At 37.2% G+C, this 17,980-nt stretch overlaps 2 protein-coding genes, 2 long non-coding RNA genes and 2 pseudogenes across 29 annotated transcripts in view; 2 read left to right on the top strand and 4 right to left on the bottom strand.

Annotated features, from left to right (window-relative positions):
- The window catches only part of LOC126587693 (wall-associated receptor kinase-like 8), a 105,263-nt pseudogene extending 95,950 nt beyond the window's left edge, over positions 1 to 9,313 (bottom strand).
- Positions 1 to 15,274, top strand: part of LOC126587722 (uncharacterized) — a 35,348-nt gene extending 20,074 nt beyond the window's left edge. Inside the window, exon 3 of one of the 4 annotated variants that reach the window (XR_007611189.1) lies at positions 14,512 to 15,274. This is a non-coding gene — a long non-coding RNA (uncharacterized LOC126587722). Of the gene's footprint in view, positions 1 to 8,292; positions 8,432 to 12,918; positions 13,172 to 14,511 lie in introns of those variants that run through there. The other 3 variants (XR_007611188.1, XR_007611187.1, XR_007611190.1) reach the window with 3 other exon arrangements.
- Positions 1 to 17,980, bottom strand: part of LOC126587691 (putative wall-associated receptor kinase-like 16) — a 112,622-nt gene that overhangs the window by 45,460 nt on the left and 49,182 nt on the right. The window lies entirely within an intron of this gene.
- LOC126587700 (wall-associated receptor kinase 5-like) lies at positions 1,697 to 7,418 on the bottom strand (annotated as a pseudogene).
- Positions 4,949 to 8,083, top strand: LOC126587721 (uncharacterized). 20 transcript variants are annotated; one of them, XR_007611184.1, is made up of 6 exons: positions 4,949 to 5,344; positions 5,481 to 5,559; positions 5,907 to 6,044; positions 6,187 to 6,255; positions 6,393 to 6,467; positions 7,472 to 7,865. It is a non-coding gene; the product is annotated as an uncharacterized LOC126587721 (long non-coding RNA). The 20 variants fall into 20 exon arrangements; XR_007611179.1 differs by having other exon boundaries at positions 4,950 to 5,344; positions 5,505 to 5,559; XR_007611180.1 differs by having other exon boundaries at positions 4,950 to 5,344; positions 5,505 to 5,559; positions 5,894 to 6,044.
- On the bottom strand, positions 12,941 to 14,071 carry LOC126587720 (cysteine-rich receptor-like protein kinase 10). The gene is made up of 3 exons (XM_050252807.1): positions 13,567 to 14,071; positions 13,214 to 13,424; positions 12,941 to 13,086 (listed from the first exon to the last, which is right to left on the bottom strand). The coding sequence occupies exons 1-3, from the start codon at positions 14,065 to 14,067 to the stop codon at positions 12,941 to 12,943; spliced, it is 858 nt and encodes a 285-aa protein (XP_050108764.1). The 5' UTR covers positions 14,068 to 14,071.

The raw sequence follows: 17,980 nt of genomic DNA, 5'->3' as shown, positions 1-17,980 counted from the left end.
ATCTGAAATTCAAGGTGTAGTCAATTATAATTTTAAGATATTTTATTAAAATCATTGGAAATTCGGCTGTATTCAATTAGGATTTTAAAGAAGTTTATAACATTCCAAGTGTATTAAATTAAAAATTAATTTTAAAGAATTTGAGAAAGTTGAGGAATTAGAGGGAATTTGAGAGATTTCGTAGTGTATTTTAAGCATCCACAAATCTCACCTCTTCTCATGAGATTTCGAGGGAATTGAATCAAAATTTTATATGAAATCTCTACAAATCAATTAAACTCCATAAAAATCCATAAATTTATAAATTCATTAAAGTCTTTCAAATTCTCAATTGAATACACCCAAGTGAATTTTTAGAGTTTTTTCCGCTTTCTTCTCAACATCTTTTTTTCCCCCTCTCTCCTAATTCTTTCTTTTTTTCTCTTCTCTCCTCACATCACACATGTCTTCTCTCTCTCCTCAGCCTTTGTCTCATCACCCTCTCTTTCTTCTCACTCCTCATCTTCTCACCGTAATTTTTTGCTCTCTCCCTCACCTCCTCGCCAACTATTTCCTCTCTCCTCTTTCCCAATTGTCTCTCTCCTTCAATTTTTGCTCAAAGTAGTTTGAATTCAAACTAAAAAATTTATTTTTAAAAACTCAACCAAACAAATTTTTGAAATTTTGAGATTTAAAAGAAAATTGTTTTTAAGTGATGTTATTTGAAAATTATTTTTAGGAACAATCAAAGTTTTTGGGTACGATACCAAACGAGCCCTAAAAATTCCAACATTCTTAAGACCTATTCAGTAAAGGATAAAAAATCATGCTGTGAAACAAATTTAAGAAAATAAAGGGAACTAAATCTAACCTGAATAGTGCATACCCACAAACTCAAACCAAATCCCCAAATGTTACGCAACACAAAACCATAGAAATCACCAGAATTGAAAACCAGCCACTGGGTTCACCCACACAGCGACAAACTCTGATCACTGTCACCGATCTTCATCTGCTACCAAAGCCAAAACCCTTTTACATACGGGACCTAAGAACGAAAACCCACCAAGAAAATCTCAGGATTAGGCGAGAGAATTCCCTAGAAAAATTCAAAATTTTCGGCAAATATGGTGTTTTTTCAATTTGTTGGAGGGCTTCAGGGTTTTTGGGATTTGTTGGTTTTAGGGTGAGATTAGTGTGGGAAGCAAATGGAAAAGCGTGCTGGAAAATTACCCAGAGGAATGATAAGGGGAAAATGAAAAATTATGGTTCTTTCAGCACACAATGAAAGTTAGAGGAAGAATAAAAGAGGAGCAAAGACCGCACAGTGAGAGAAGTGGAAACATAAGGAAATGTCGAGAAGAAATCGAAGCAGAGCCTTCAAAGATGATCAACGCGTGGGTAGCCTAAAAGGGGAACGGTGAGCAACACGTGTATAAGAGGATGGAACCAAAAAGCACACGGATGAGGGCAAATGCGTCTTTTTGCTGTGCCAAGTTGGAAAAAATGGCTAGTAACAAGGGAATCCGAGGACATTTTCGGCAGTTCACTATTGGTGAACAGTGATTTTTGCTTAAGTTTTAGTATATGTATAATATAAGGGGATTTTTTTTCTTTCTACAACCTTATTTATGAAATATTTCTCACTAACATATTAACAATTAATAATCATACACACTAATTAAATAGGGGAGGCTATTACACATAACTCAGGATCTTCCAAACTCATACTTATTTTGAAGAAGAAATTAGCTATAGTTTGTGGTGTTGGGCCACTTCTTACATGCAAGGTTGGGATCTCCACCACCTAATGCTCTGATACATACCCTAAATAAAAACGTTTTCAAAACGATGAAAAAGAGATTTTACTTTATACAAGCGATACTTTACTTTCAACTAAATCTAAACTACAGCAAAAGAAAAATTCAAACTCGAGTGTATAGAGGAAGCACATCCGCTATGGCAAATGTGATCACACTGACGACTGTGATAAAACATACTTAAACTTTAGAACGTTGTATATAGATGTTGAGTTATTTCCAACTGGCAGCGGCTTCTACTTGATGTTGGTACATCCTTCACTATGGCTAGAATGATAAACATTGTTGAGTTGATTATTTCATGCAATGAATTATCGTCCATCATCATATTGAGTAAACTGGATCTGCATGCTGTCATACCCAATAGTTGTACCAGTACTAGGACCACAATCAGCTCTAACATCCACATGATAAGCATTTGAGTTACCTGGCCCAAGTAAGCACTCAGTCTCTTTTGAACAAATTTCAGCTTTTCCCCATGGATGCTTTTTTGTAATTCTCATCCCTTCCAGCTCCATGGCAACTTCTTTCATTGTTGGCCTGTCCTCCCCTTTTACCATTACACATCTTTTTGCCAGATTGGCCACTGTTTTTAGTGTCTCGATGTTTCTCTCGTTGAGCATGTCATCGTCGAGAATTTCATTCAGGCGATCCTCCTCCATTAAACAAACAAAGAACCTTGCTAGGCTTCTATCTGCCCCAGGCCTGTCAGAATCAAGTGCCAGTTTACTTGTTAGTAGCTCCATAAGGACAACTCCAAAGCTATAGACGTCACTCTTATCTGTTAGTTGACTCGTGAGGAAGTATTCAGGGTCTAAGTATCCGACTGTTCCTTGCACTAAAGTTGCAAGTTGGGCTTGATCAAGAGGAATCAATCGTGAAGCTCCAAAGTCTGACACTTTTGCCGTGTAATTTTCATCTAACAGTATATTTGTCGCTTTCACATCTCGATGTATGATTTGCATCATAGCTGAGGAGTGTAAGTATGCTAGTGCTCCAGCAGTTTCAGCTGCTATCTTGAGTCGTAATTCCAATGAAAATGATGATCCTTTCCTTTTTTTGCCATGTATGTGCTCAAAGAGAGTGCCGTGAGCGACAAACTCGTAAACTAGTAGAGGAACTTCTAACTCCAAACAACAACCCAATAACCTCACCACATTTCTATGGTTGATTTGAGAAAGAACAAGCAACTCGTTGACAAACTGCTCCTTCTGCGTTAGGACACAAATTTTAGACTTTTTTATGGCAACCACTTTATTGTTATCTGCTGCTAATATTCCTTTGTAAACTATTCCATAGCCTCCTTCACCAAGGATTCCACTTTCATGGTAATTGTTTGTTGCCTTCTCAAGTTCTTCTGCCGTGAAAATTTTTGTTGTCTCCACAGAGCCTCCTTGACTAGCGATTTTTTGTTGTAACAATAAGCCACCATTTTCTTTAAAGTATTTTTCTTTGAGTTTGAGGAACTTTCTTCTCTGCATTCCCCAATATATCCAAGATCCACTTAGTAAAAGCAAGAAGCCTCCGCTGGCACCTGCAAAGATGATTACATGAATTACAAGAAATTATACATAGCAAATCATCAATGTATTAATCTTGTTTTTGTCGTTTGGTGAGTACTTTTCTTGTTTTAGAGCAAGGTGATAATTTGTAACAAAAAATGACATATGCTACACAATGAGAATATTTAATCATTCTGTACATGCATGGATCTTTCTAAGCCACATATATGTAAGTATTAATCATTCTTTGGGCAAGACAAACTCTTCATATATATGTTATTGACAATGTGCCGATATCAGTTTTAATATCATGTCAATAACAAAGTGTACGTACCAATTTCGATTGTTACATTCTTGATAATATTGATTTGAAAACTTGTCTTCCAAAGAGCATTTCTGATATATGTTTGAAAGTTTTGGTTCTGAAAGTGGGTAAAATTTGAGTGCAATTGTTCAAAGGAAAAATAGCAAGTTTAGAATTTTAGACTAGGACTGTATGATGTGACATATGTAAATTATTTCTATACTAAAATCTGGATTAGGATTCTCTCCTCTCCTATTCTCATCCTCTTCCCTCTCCTCCTCTTACACATTGTTTTTTGTCTTATTATATTTATAAAAAAAATCAATATAAGATGTTAAAAATTATACATAGCAAATTATCAATGTATTAATCTTGTCTTTGTCGTCTGGTGAGTACTTTTCTTGTTTTAGAGCAAAGTGATAATTTGTAACAAAAAATGACATATGCTACACGATGAGAATATTTAATCATTCTGTACATGCATGGATCTTTCTAAGCCACATATATGTAAGTATTAATCATTCTTTGGGCAAGACAAACTCTTCATATATATGTTATTGACAATGTGCCGATATCAGTTTTAATATCATGTCAATAACAAAGTGTACGTACCAATTTCGATTGTTACATTCTTGATAATATTGATTTGAAAACCTGTCTTCCAAAGAGCATTTCTGATATATGTTTGAAAGTTTTGGTTCTAAAAGTGGGTAAAATTTGAGTGCAATTGTTCAAAGGAAAATTAGCAAGTTTAGAATTTTAGACTAGGACTGTATGATGTGACATATGTAAATTATTTCTATACTAAAATCTGGATTAGGACTCTCTCCTCTTCTATTCTCATCCTCTTCCCTCTCCTCCTCTTACACATTGTTTTTTGTCTTATTATATCTATAAAAAAAATCAATATAAGATGTTGGCGTGGTTTAACCGTGATCATTCAAATAGGAGGGAAGGGAAGGGGAGAGAGATTAGTTAATATAAGATGTTAACGTGGCTTAACCGTGACAGTTCAAATAAGAGGGGAGGAAAGGGGGGAGAGAGAGAATCCTCCTCCCTATAACCCAAACTCTCGGTTACTGTTCACTAACAGTGGAGTGGCAAAAAGGAGATGGATTTTCTACTCTTCCACTTCCCATACACTTCTATCCTCTCTTATTTACGTGGTTACGATTAAATCATGTCAATATTTTATATTATTATTATTTTTTATCTTATTATCTCTATTAAAAAATTAATATAAAATGTTGACGTGACTTAACCTGATCATATAAACAGCGGAAAATACCCTCCAAATTTTTTCTGTCAGCGTTTTATGACGGTTATGCCCTTTTATTCCACCTGTCCGTCATCGGTGCACGGTTTGGCTTTAGTCGTTCTGGACCTTTCTTTTAGCTTTTCACTTTCCTCTAGCGCATACATGGAGTTCCTTCCTTCCGTCTCCGATTTGTTTTCTCTACCCGTACCGCTTCATCTTTTTGGTTGTTCAAATTATTCAGCCTCTTGTTTTGTTGTTCGCGAATTGGTTATCAAAGTTGTTTTCTTGAAAATCAATAAGGGGTTAGAAGCTTCTACCCATTTTTAATCCGATTAGAATTTGTTCTGGGCTGATCTAATCCAACGTTTTCAGGTCAGAAAGCTTGCTTAAATTTCGATTTTTATTGAACTCAAGAATGCTTCTTCAGTTTTTCAGGTTGATTTGAAGGAACATTTTTACCCAAAAAAGCTAGGGTTTCCTGGTGAGTTTTTCGTGCCTTTTTGAATTCGATTGGAATCCGTTTTTAACCCACATAACCTAACGTTTTCTGGTGAGTTTTGCGGCTTTTTTAGTGTTCCTGATTTAAATTTTTTTGGTGATTTGCGTGTGGCTGTCAGATCTGGTTTGATTTTTGCTGTCAGGAAACGTTGGTCTTCAAATATTGGGGTTTTTGTGTGCAAGCCCTTTGTGATCAAGGTATATAATTTTTGTTTTTCGTATTGAATCTTTTGTTGAACATTTTTTTTTTTTTTGGGTTTTGTTCGTGTGTTCTGATTTTGATTGTGGGTGTATGATTTTGTATGCTTCCAGTCCACGGTTGACAAAATAGCAGCGTTTCTTATGATGGGTTTTTATATAATGAAGTGCAGGGATTCATGATAGTTTCTTATATTTGATAACAAAATTTAATATGGAGTTTGAATGGATCGAAGCTTTGTTTCTGATGGTTTATATTTTGATTTATTTCCTGTAATTTGAATACACATTGTTTTATTATTCTTTTCATATTAGAGTTTTTAAATTTTTATAGGCTTAATTATTAGGTTGCTGAAGGAGGATTTGAATTCGATTTTTTTTTTCACAATTCAGACCATTCATTAGTTAACACAAAGCAAGGTTTTGATTGTTTTAGAAAACTTCTGTCTCCTCGCTTTAGAAGAGAACTGAGAAGATTCTGAAAGGTAATTGCTTTCCAATAGTTTTCTCTCTGTTTACTTATTTTTTGTTTGGATCCCGAGATCATATAGTGCAACGACGCAATATCTTATATTTTCTTGATTGTAACAACTCTTCCTATAATACAGTTGCTTTCATTCTTTTCAGATTGTGTGTAAATTCCATCTGGGTTCTTCAAATTCAAGCCCCCCAAATTTGAGCAGTTTGTGTTACCCGGTTAGTCATTTTCATGCTCATTGTTAAATCGCGGACATTACTCTAAAGTGTTCAATCGGTATCATAATTTCTGATAAGTGTATATGCCCGTTGAACGCATCAACTTAAATATATATATATGTGACTGCTTGAATCAGGACTTATCGAATCAAGGCAGCTGCAAGGAAATTTGAGCCTTAGCCTGTAGAGATACGATTTTGCAAGGAAGCTAGGTACCTTCTAGACTTATTGGATGTGAAGATTTGTATGATCGGATTTGTGATTAATATACTTTGGATTTTATTAAATTTTTCATGATTTTATAGAGTTTTCGTTTAAATTTGTGGGTTTTAGTTTAAATTGTGGGTTTTGGAAAATTCTTCATTAAATTTCTGGGTTCTTTTGATGTGGATTTATGTGAGATTAATCAACTGCAATGTCAGATATGATAATAGGTGGGCGTGTTCATATGTTTTCCAATGTTCTCTTATCAACTCTTAGTATTGAGATGGTCAGCTATTAATTATGGATTAATCAAAGTTGGGCATGAGTTCATATGTTTTTCAATGTTTTTATAAAAACAATGCAATTTTCACTAAGTTTTGAGTAGAATAATGGTGTTTTAAGTAGAATAGTGGGAGATTCATTTGTGATCATTTGAAAATAAATTTTGAATACTACACTACCATTCTGCTTAAAGCGCCCCAATACATGCATAATTTGAATGAATATGTATAGGTTACTTGAGAAACTAACAGCATACAAAATTTAAATGATTCTATTTGTTTCTATGTTTTTCTGGATTTGTCTGCGGTTGGCTATTATGATTTTGTCTGGCTAATGGACTCTCTGAAAATGTGTTTTGGCCTTTTTAATTCAAAAAACTTAAAAACTGATTTTGTTTGCCGACGATTTGTTATGAGGTATTGCTATAACATGGAGAAATTGACACTGATTCTAGTAATAAACTAACAATCTAAGCAAGAGATTTGTAACTAAGTTCGCACACAAGACCCGAGTTCAACTTTTCCCTTCACCCAATAACCATTGTATATGCAAAAACACGCGCCTAAAGAAAAAGTAAAATAAAACTAACATATGCATACCTAGTGAGATAATAAGCAGGAGACTGAGCTTTGCTCGACCGTTGGCCTTGATGCATCTTATTTTATCCGGATCGTCATTTTTATACCCTTTCGGACATTTGCAAGTATAATTTCCCGGTGTATTTATGCAGGTTCCCATACTGCAGGGGTTTGGAGCCTTGCACTCATCAATATCTGAACAGAAAAAGAATGAATTAAATCCATGAACAACAGGTAAAAATTAAATCCCACTTTTGAGACTTTTTGTTAACAACTTGCTACTAAAAAAATGCTGAAGGAAACAGTTCATGAACCCTCAGATTTGATAATCCGTGGCTAATTGGTGGCTACTTTGGCATCGTCAGCTAAGCTTACATGTTATTTTAATGATAAGGTTCATTTTGATTTTGATCTCTAGTCAACCTAATTGTTATATTAAAACCTTGTTTATTTAAATATTTTGATTGAGGTTCCTAGCACTATTTAAGGGATTTAACTCCTGCTTCTATTACATTATATATGCAAAAAAGTCGAGCAAATTGGAAATTTATTTGTTTAACCATACATACATACATTACATTACATACATACATACACGTATACATATTGATGAACGCAATTTTTTTTTATGATAATAATCAAATGGTCAAATGCTGTCTAGATTTATTTACCTTGGCAACCACCTGGGAGGTATGGGTTCCCTTCGTAACCTGACCAGCACCGGCATATGTAGCCTGAAGACCGATTATGGCAGTAGCTATTTGCCTTGCATGCAAAAGTGCTCTCGTTTTTAGCTGCAATATCACATGACTCATTCCCAATTACCCAATCAATAATTGCCGGAAGCTTGGTTGTTTCGTTTAGTTCTTGAAAACTCGTGCTGGTAAAGTTGAACTCGCCTTCTTGCACAAGGAACGCGTAGCTGCATCGGTGGGAGTCCTGCACATCCGTATAATTGTTAAAACTTCCCAAGGTCACAGTCCGATTTTTCAGCCCACCGGGGATTTTAGTTTGGCAACATCCAAAGCCAGAGCAAGTATCCCGCTGATCGATAGCTTTGCCAAGATTGTCACATATGGACATACACCCAGTTGTGTACTTTTCTTCACCCCGGTAACCTATAAAAAACGCATATGTGTCGCATCCAACTGCAACGAACACGTTTTTGGTTTTGGAGATGGTGTAAGGAGGAGGCACCCAGAGCTTGGGACGGTTCTGTCGGGTCCTGTTGCCTTGAGCATCATAACAATCACTGGATGTGAACTGTAGTATTTGGAGCTCACCGTCATAAAGAGATATGTTGGTAATTTTGATATCGCTCTTCATCCAAAGTGCTGTTGGCGGTTGAGTGGAATTGTCACAAGTGATGTTAAACTGGCGTTGGAGGTAGCAACGAGAGCCTATGCCAAATGGGTATGGAATTGTGAGATTACCACAATGGTCAGGGCAGCCAGGCAGTGCCTGAGGCGGAAGGAGAGATTGAGCTGTTGTTGGAGTTGGAGTTGCTGGTAAAATTGTAACAACAACCACCATTACTAAAGAGAGATGCAAAATATGCATCCTCCTATGTAACGCCATATAGTATTAACTGAAAAAGGGTCGAGCAGATCCTAGCAGTAGCAGAGAATAAAATCCAAGCAGGTGATGGATCCAATAAATTAAGGAACTGCTAATTAAGAAGGTTGGCCTTCCGTAGGAATATATTATATATGGAAGGGATTAAAAGGCGTGGTGGAATATTTTGGGTTGGGGAAAAATGTGTCCCTACTCTTAATTTGTCTGTTATTGTTTTAGTTCACAATTAGGCTTTGTCCCATTTATTTCCAGGAAATGCACAAGAAAACATCCACCTGACTTAGTATTGGGCGTTGCCTTGAGCATGGTTGGCCTTCTCTAGGAATTAATATAAAAGGAGGGGATTAAAACGCATGGTTGCATATTTTGTGTTCCTCATCTTGGCTGATTTGTCTGTTATTGTTTTAGGCCACCATTAGGCTTTGTCCGGTTTATTTCCAGGGCGAGCACAAGAAAATATCGATCTCACTTAGTACTGAGTTATGACCAAACAAAAAAAAAAAGACTTAGTACTGAGTCATTGGTCAATAAGCGAGGGGAGTGTGCAAAGTCAAGCCAAGTTTATTGAGCATTTAAGATAGATGTATAAACATGGGTACAAATGGCTATCTAAATGGGTAAGGCATGTGTGGTTGTTTTTGTGCATTCATATGTTTATCACAAAAGATAACATAGGGCAATAAAGTATTTTGTCAAATTGGAAATTGTGAATATAAATTTGTCTAAAATTTGTGGAGTGATTAATCTGAAAAAAGTTTCCATATAAGAATGGGATATAATACGTGCTAAAGATGGATCAGATATCTTTGGTTTGGTTTCTCTGCAAAATATAGAGATGTAATTTGATCAAGCATTTCAGATGTCATCATTTTCATCTTTTTTTTCTTCAGAGGAATTGGTTGTTACCAATAAATAGATAAAAACTTTCTTCTTTTGGGTTGCTCTATATACATAATCAAGTATTCAACTGTTTATTGAGAAGTTTAAGATGGATATCTAAAAGCATAGATAAAAACTTTCTTCTTTTCTGTATCATTAAGGTGTACTTTGGCTCATTATGGCATGTGGAGAGGGTACATCTGTAGTAGGAATCTTATCTCAAAATCATAAGTTAGATAGACAATTCACAGAGACTTTTAAAATCTCACACTCACTTTTTGAACAATTATTATCTTTTAAGAAGGAATCTTATCTCAAAATCAAAAGTTAGACAATTCACACCAAGACTTTTAAAGTTGGGTGTCGTGGAAGAAACAATTGTCGGATTCTGAGTAAAGTGGAATTCTTCATCTTAAACTTTAATCTGATAGCGACCTCATTTAGTGAGAAAAGTGTTGAAAACTTTAATCTGATAATTATGTAACTGTAATTATTATTCTTTTGAGATGAGAATATGCTAGACAAATAATAGTGGTAGGGCTCACTTATTAGGATTTGGATTCTCTGCCCTCCTAGTTGTGGTGCTCTTCCATGCCCTTCTATTTTGTGCGGTCACGGTCACGGTTAAGCCACGTCAATATTTTATATTTTTATTATTTTTTGTTTTATTATCTTATTAAAAAATTAATATAAAATATTGACGTGGCTTAACCATGACCGTACAAAATAGGAGGGCATGGAAGGGCACCACAACTAGGAGGGCAGACAATCCAAGTCCCACTTATTATAGGTTCATTGTTTGTTTGAACAATCTGCAAAGGTCAAGTTTTTAAAAACCTGCAATCACAATATATAGTTTTAACACGACAAAGACAGAGGGAATTACAGTTTCAAGAATTTATAACAGCAAAACCATTACCCCATGGCAATAACATTGATAAACAGAGATATATCTCTTAATCAAAACGAAAGAATACAGCAACAAAAAATGTTAAAGTTTTTTTCCTTCCTGATCAATACACCTTAAAAATTAAGTGATACAAAGAAAGTGAAAAAGAATAGCCAAAAGTAATGAAAAAAAAAGATATAAACACATTACACCACTCAGTGGATAACCCTCATAACATTGATTAACAAAGATATAATTTTAATATGTTTTTTAACCAAAAGATAAAGAAAACAAATTCAGAAAAACTGCTAAGTTTTTAAGATCCCTGATCATTGCAGTTTAAAAATCAAGTGATTCGTTTCTGCTTTTGCTGTTTAGAGGTCAGTCCTCCGCTGCGCTCTCTCTCTCTCCCCCCTCTGAGAAAATTCACTTACTTCTTCTTTGGGTATTCAAATTTGACCAAAAAGAAAACTGATTTTTTTTTTCTTTAATTAAGAAAATTGGGTGATTCAGTTCTCCATTTCTGGAAAATTTTGAAGAATCAGGTGCTTGTGGAGAATGTGTGAGTTAATTTTTGAACTTTTTTAAAATACCATATAATTGCAAACTAATTAGGCAAATGGGTCGCTGAAATTCAATGCAAAAATGCTCCGCAGAATTGTTGATTCTAACAAAATTGATAGAACCGAGTGAAAGTTTGTAAGACCCATTTGCAGGAAGGAAACGGGTGCTCTGCAGAAATTGAAAAGATAGAAAATTGATAGTTCTCATCTGCAACCACACTTACACCCCCTGTCTCTTTCCTCAACCCTTCTTCACCAAATGACGAACCCGACCTCTCTCCCCACAGCCAAGGAGCAACCAAATTCAACTCCAATATAATCAAACTTTAACAAAACTCTAAATCCACCAAAAACAAAAACCCCCAATAATTACATGTTTTTTCTAATGCTACGCATTGAATCAATTGAGAACACAGAAAGAAAACCAATTTTCAGGGTTTCTTTCAAACAAATACAAACTGAGAATCGAAAATTACACGTAGTTGTTATAAAACTTACCCAAGTTCAATATAATTTCTTTGTCAATAATCTGAAGAGGCAGCATGCGATTAGTCACCAATTTCATAAAAAAATTGTCCCAACCTGCAGATCCGCAGCAAAAACAAAAACAAAGACCTTAAATTTATCGGCCTAGAGATAGCAAAATAAGGATAAAACATTGAGAACAAACTAACCTTAAAGTTCTTGCCCCGACGATCGCAAGATGAGAACAAAACGCCGAATAACAAATGATTCAATACCGGGAGAGACTGGAAACTAAGGGCGTGTTTACGTATCCGTAATCGGAATGAGAATGTGGAATTAAATTCCGATTACGGAGTATTCCGGTGTTTACTAAACATGGAGGAATCAAAAAAGCAGTGGACCCACACAAATTTTGGAATTCAATTCCTTGTGTTGGTGGAATTGGATTCCCTAGATATAGGTGGTAATCCAATTCCTTATTGTTTGGGTAATCGGAATGATACTTTTGTTTCCTTTATGCCCTCACTTACTTTTTCTATTTCCAAGACTATCCTTTATAAACCCATTAAAGTATATAAAATATTTGATTTGGGACAAGGGCATTTTAGTAATCATACATGTTTATATTCCGATTCTGCTGAATTAGTAAACAGCTTTATGAAATTCTATTCCGATTCCAGAACATTTAAGTAAACAACTTTAACAAGAATCCGATTCTGACTTCTTCTCATTCCAACTCCTCCTCAATTCAATTTCTCATATTTTCATTACCGTTACGTAAACGCGCCATAAATGCGAAAGAAAAAGAAAGGAATTGAGGGCAAAAGACGGGCTGACGAAGAGGGAGAAAATCGCAAACTAATGAAGGTGAAAAACGAAGAGGAAGGGTAAAAGCGAAAAAGATGCGGTCGAAGCAGAGAAACAAAAGATGAAAGACGTGCGGCTGGGAAGGGCATAGCCGACTTTCCACTGTAGAAAAATGGAACAGTATGCAGAGCAAAGAAGAAATCAAGGGTATTTTCGTCCTTTCACTTGTAATAAACAGTATCAGACAACTGGATTTTAATATATGCATAATTTGGCAGAAAAAATTGGAGGTGAGGTTAACGACGTGATGAGTGCTATAGGAAGATAGGATATAATCAGGATCATTTCCTTCTAATTCATTAAATCAGGAAATTCGTGTCGTTAAAATTTGATCTAACGGTTGAAGTTATTATAATTACAGCCATCTTAACAGTGAATTCAAATCAATGAGCATTACTAATGGATGATTTTAAGTCTCTATGGATGATTTGAAGTCGAGAGTCCTCGTGTAAATAAAGAATTCCCCGTGCAATTCCACTTATAATGTTTACACGTCTGCTCCAATCAAGCTGCGCTCGTTTCTCTGAATCTAAGCATCATTGGAGGAGAATTTACAGACTAAAATATTTCTGACAAGAAAATCTTAGCAATAGTATGAAACAGTTGAAGTTAAATCCCACATACAGAAATTTTTGAGAGATCAAGAGAAAACATACCAAAGAGGAAGACATTTAGGCTGCTGTTTGGCAGGTATTCATAGACAAGCAGTTTTTCCTTTCCCTCAACACAAAAACCCAAAAGCCTAACAAGATTTTTATGTTGAAGTTTCATTAGCAGCCGAACTTCATTTGTGAATTCCTCTGAGCCTTGCTCAGAACAGCTTGAAAGCCTCTTGATCGCCACTTCTTTACCGTCACTCAGTACACCCTGCGAAAAACCAGATTTTAAATCAAACCACAGGAAATACTAACCAAGTGGAAGATAGTAATACAAATATCGATTTAATCTTCGCATATGTGAACTTTTTGTCCATGGTTTGCTCAAGAAACAATTTTCTTTTACTTTATACCTTGTAAACAGGCCCAAAACCACCTTCTCCGAGCTTATTTGAATCAGAAAATTTATCCGTAGCTGCATGTATAGATGCCAAACTGATATAGGGGTACTCCTCAGCTTTCTGGTTTCTGCCTTGAAAACTTCGGTCCGGGAACAATACATGTTGTCTTAAAATCTCACTACTCCCTGAACAGATCGAAAGAAAAGCTGCTTTCAGAAAATATATTACAGTGATGATCAGCTTTAAAGCATTTCCAAACGCATTATTATTACCCTTTTTGTTTCTTTTTCTTATTGCAAGATAGACACAGGAACCCAAAAGTAGTATGGCTAGACATGCTGACACAACCGTAAGGATCGTGATCCTCCATCCTACACCTTCATTGGAAACAACTATGCATTTGCAGTTAATTTTTAACATTGTAGCGTCAAAATAGACATACACCTTAAAAGTACTCACCGTCCCCTTTGTTGTTATTTGGAGAGCTGGAAATAGAAGCTTCAGTTGCACCATTATAGAAGCCATACAACTCGTACCTCAGATAGCAACTCCGGCTCATAAGCCGCGCCAACGGAGAAATAATACTTTCTCAAAACGTCTTCTATGGCGTGCTGAAGGCATTTGTCACAGTCATCTCCAGATAAGTCTCTAGTGCACTGCACAAGAGCATATATCACTTTATCTTCAAATGGTACATCTCCAGTAGCATACATTTTCGCTGAAGCATCATATGCTGCTTGCTTCGCAAGCTCCCTCAGCTTCTCCTTTACAGTATTCTCGACCTTTTTTGGGTCTGAAACGTTTTTCTTGTTAGCGGACACAATGTTGTCTGCCACATTCAATTCACCATAGAACTTCACGTCGGAGTAGCGCAGTTGGCACGTTTCCTCCCACACAACTGATTCTGTTGAGTTGGGACAAATCCTAACAATGTCTAAATGCGCGGTGTTGATGCAGTTGTGACATATCTCATTCGTAAAATAATTGAGGCACATATAAAGGCCATAAACTCTATCTGGTTGATTTCCGGCGGAAGTATTGTACAGCTTGGAAACAGAAGCATTTGAAGGCAATGAATTGAGCAGGCTCTGGAGGTTTTTCTGAAACGTACCATTTTCGACATAACCGCGAACATCTGAGCACAACTTGTATGGAGGATCAGGATCAGCATAAGCAAGATCAAAAAGGAGGGTGATGAGAAAACAAAGCAAAAAAAGAGAGATTGTTTTCGGAGCACTAGGGAAATTAACCATGTTTTGATCTCTAATCATAGAAAAAGATTAGGGAAATTTTATATATAGCTCTTAAGTCTTCTCCTTCCTGCTCGAAAAATGGTTAAAAATCTCGGAGGACGAGCACCATTGAATTTTTGTGAATTGATAGGTAGTTTCTTGGAAGACTTGTTTAATTAAATTAGTTAACATCACATCAGTAAAAATTCTAAGAAAACAAAGCCTTCGACTGGCTGTATTTTCCTGGAAATTGTTCACAGTTGGTCATGGTTTTGCCCCTAATTCAGTCAATGCGACGCCACAAGTTGAAAGATATAACTCAAAACTAATAGACAATAGAGACTTCCACGAACCATCAAATAATATAATAGTCACACATGTTTTCTGTGGTTTATTTATTTATATATATATACATGCGAGATTAGCATGTCCGATAGGTCACACAACAAGAATTAAACTTCATTGCCTAGCCTACTCTCCATGTATGCATGCCTACAACAACAACAACAAAGCCTTTTCCCACTAAGTGGGGTCGGCTATATGAATCCTAGAACGCCATTGCGCTCGGTTTTGTGTCATGTCCTCCGTTAGATCCAAGTACTCTAAGTCTTTTCTTAGAGTCTCTTCCAAAGTTGTCCTAGGTCTTCCTCTACCCCTTCGGCCCTGAACCTCTGTCCCGTAGTCACATCTTCGAACCGGAGCGTCAGTCGGCCTTCTTTGCACATGTTCAAAATCACCGGAGCCGATTTTCTCTCATATTTCCTACAATTTCGGCTACTCCTACTTTACCTCGGATATCCTCATTCCCAATCTTATCCTTTCTCGTGTGCCCACACATCCCACGAAGCACCCTCATCTCCGCTACACCCATTTTGTGTACGTGTTGATGCTTCACCACCCAACATTCTGTGCCATACAACATCGCTAGCCTTATTGCCGTCCTATAAAATTTTCCCTTGAGCTTCAGTGGCCTACGACGGTCACACAACACGCCGGATGCACTCTTTCCATCCAGCTCGTATTCTATGGTTGAGATCTCCATCTAATTCTCCGTTCTCTTGCAAGATAGATCCTAGGTAGCGAAAACGATCGCTTTTTGTGATCTTCGCTAGATTGCTCCGGTCATTAGTGTGGATAAGTATATAAATGGATAGAGATAGGAAAGCAAACACAAGATGTACGTGGTTCACCCAGATTGGCTACGTCCACGGAATAGAAGAGTTCTCATTAATTATGAAGGGTTTACACAAGTACATAGGTTCAAGCTCTCATTTAGTGAGTACAAGTGAATGATTTAGTACAAATGACATTAGGAAATATTGTGGGAGAATGATCTCGTAATCACGAAACTTCTAAGTATCGGAGTGTGGTGTCGTCTTGACTTGCCTTATCTGTCTCATAGGTAGATGTGGCATCTTCTCTGGAAGTACTCTTCCTCCATCCAGGGGTGGTATCTTTAACTGGTGGAGATGCACAAGGTAATGTATCAATTTCACTTGAAGCTTACTTGTAGTTTCAGGCTTGGTCAAGCGCGATACAAACCATGTAGTAGGAGTCCCCCAAGTCGCCGAGCTAGGGGGTCTGCTGAAAGAGGTGACAGACAAGGTAAGCAATCAGAGCTCCGACTGATTGTTCACCTTCTCCCCATCTTGCAGCAGCATGAAGGATAAAGAGAAGAAAAATGAGAAGAGATGATATGAGATACTTTTGCTTTTGAAGAAGTAACTTTCCACAGGCTTATTCTTGAACTGAGCTGGAGGGTTTTCTGGTTTCCTCCAGAGTATAAGGCCGACTGAAGAATTTGAGGGTCAAAACAAGTCCATCAAATCTAGAGTACGTTCCACCCTGCTGATATGGGATACTTTTGCTTTTGACAGAGTAATGAATGTATCGGCACGTGTGCTGTTACGCTTGTCTCCACATGCTTCCTTGTATCCTTCGCACTTGCCCTATCTGTTCCTCAAGCAGATGCGGAATCTTCCCTGGAAACATAAGATGTTGAAGATGAGTACTCGAGAGCAATGCCAGGTAAGTAATCAGGTAAGGGGTTCCAGGCAGTCAGTTCCTGGCTGGAAGCTTGATTCCAAGTGCTGACTGATTGCTCTCTTTCTCCTTGTCTTGCAGGTAAAAACAAGGCCAAAAGAAAAGACAGGGAAAAAGCATGATATGGGATACTCTTGCTTTTAACCCTGATGATATGAGATATTCTTGCTCTAGTATAGCTTGTTTGCAGAGGTATTATCGGGGGGAAAAAAAGCTGAATATTTCGAAAGGCTTCGTTGGGAGTGCCCTCTCAGATATGATGAAGGGTTGAGCATTTTTGCAGGTCTGCCTGTCCGTTGGGGATGAAGGTCGACATATATAGGAGTCTCCCTAACAACAAGTAGTAATGCTATTCCTTTACCCTGCTTGGTCATAGCACGGTAGTGGGAGCTGCCAGTTTCACATGTTTTAACTCTGTCAGAGCACTTTGAAAAAGTGGTCTGTGGTATCTGGCTCTCGAGATTCGGAGAACGATGCCTCTTCGATTTTTGAGAAAGCAATCATGCTGGGGGTATGACTCTCGAGATTCGGAGAGCAGTGTCTCTTCGATTTTTGAGGAAGTAATCATGTTGGGAGTCTGGCTCTCGAGATTCGGAGGGCGGTGCCTCTTCGATTTTGGAGCAAGCAATCTTGTTGGGAGTGTTGTCTTGAATGTGAGTAAAGGTTGGGCATGTTTGCTAGTCTACCTTGCCACGAAGCACAAAGGTTGACACATAGGGACTTTCCAATTATCCAGCAATGGTACTGTTCCTTTACCCTCTCTTCGATTTTGAGAAAGTAGTCATGTTGGGAGTCTGGCTCTCGAGATTCGGAGGACGGTGCCTCTTCGATTTTGGAGCAAGCAATCTTATTGGGAGTGTTTTCTCGAATGTGAGTAAAGGTTGGGCATGTTTGCTAGTCTACCTTGCCACGAAGCACAGAGGTTGACACACAGGGACTTTCCAATTATCCAGCAGTGGTACTGTTCCTTTACAGTTGTGGGTAATAATATGGTAGCTAGACCTTCAAAATTTATGTGTCTAAACTTTTGTTAGTGCTGTTTCTTTACTATTCTTTTACCTTTCTTGGTCAGAGCGATGTAGTGGGAGCTGCAAGCTTCACGTGCTCAACTTTGGCAGAGAACTTTGGCAAAGTTATTTGTGGTACCCATG

The sequence above is a fragment of the Malus sylvestris genome, chromosome 10 (assembly GCF_916048215.2).
Source record: "Malus sylvestris chromosome 10, drMalSylv7.2, whole genome shotgun sequence".
Classification (NCBI taxonomy): domain Eukaryota; kingdom Viridiplantae; phylum Streptophyta; class Magnoliopsida; order Rosales; family Rosaceae; genus Malus; species Malus sylvestris.
The sequence above is the reverse complement of the archived record's forward strand: the minus strand, read 5'-3'. Positions and strand labels throughout refer to the sequence as shown.

What these genes read in the sequence shown, in the direction of transcription:
- LOC126587720 (XM_050252807.1), bottom strand. Translation starts at nt 14,067, where the DNA reads ATGGTGCAACTGAAGCTTCTATTTCCAGCTCTCCAAATAACAACAAAG. An exon ending in GTTTTGGGCCTGTTTACAAG is followed by an intron (nt 13,425 to 13,566) that starts GTATAAAGTAAA and finishes GGTTTTTCGCAG; the next exon opens with GGTGTACTGAGTGACGGTAA. An exon ending in CCTAAATGTCTTCCTCTTTG is followed by an intron (nt 13,087 to 13,213) that starts GTATGTTTTCTC and finishes AATGATGCTTAG; the next exon opens with ATTCAGAGAAACGAGCGCAG.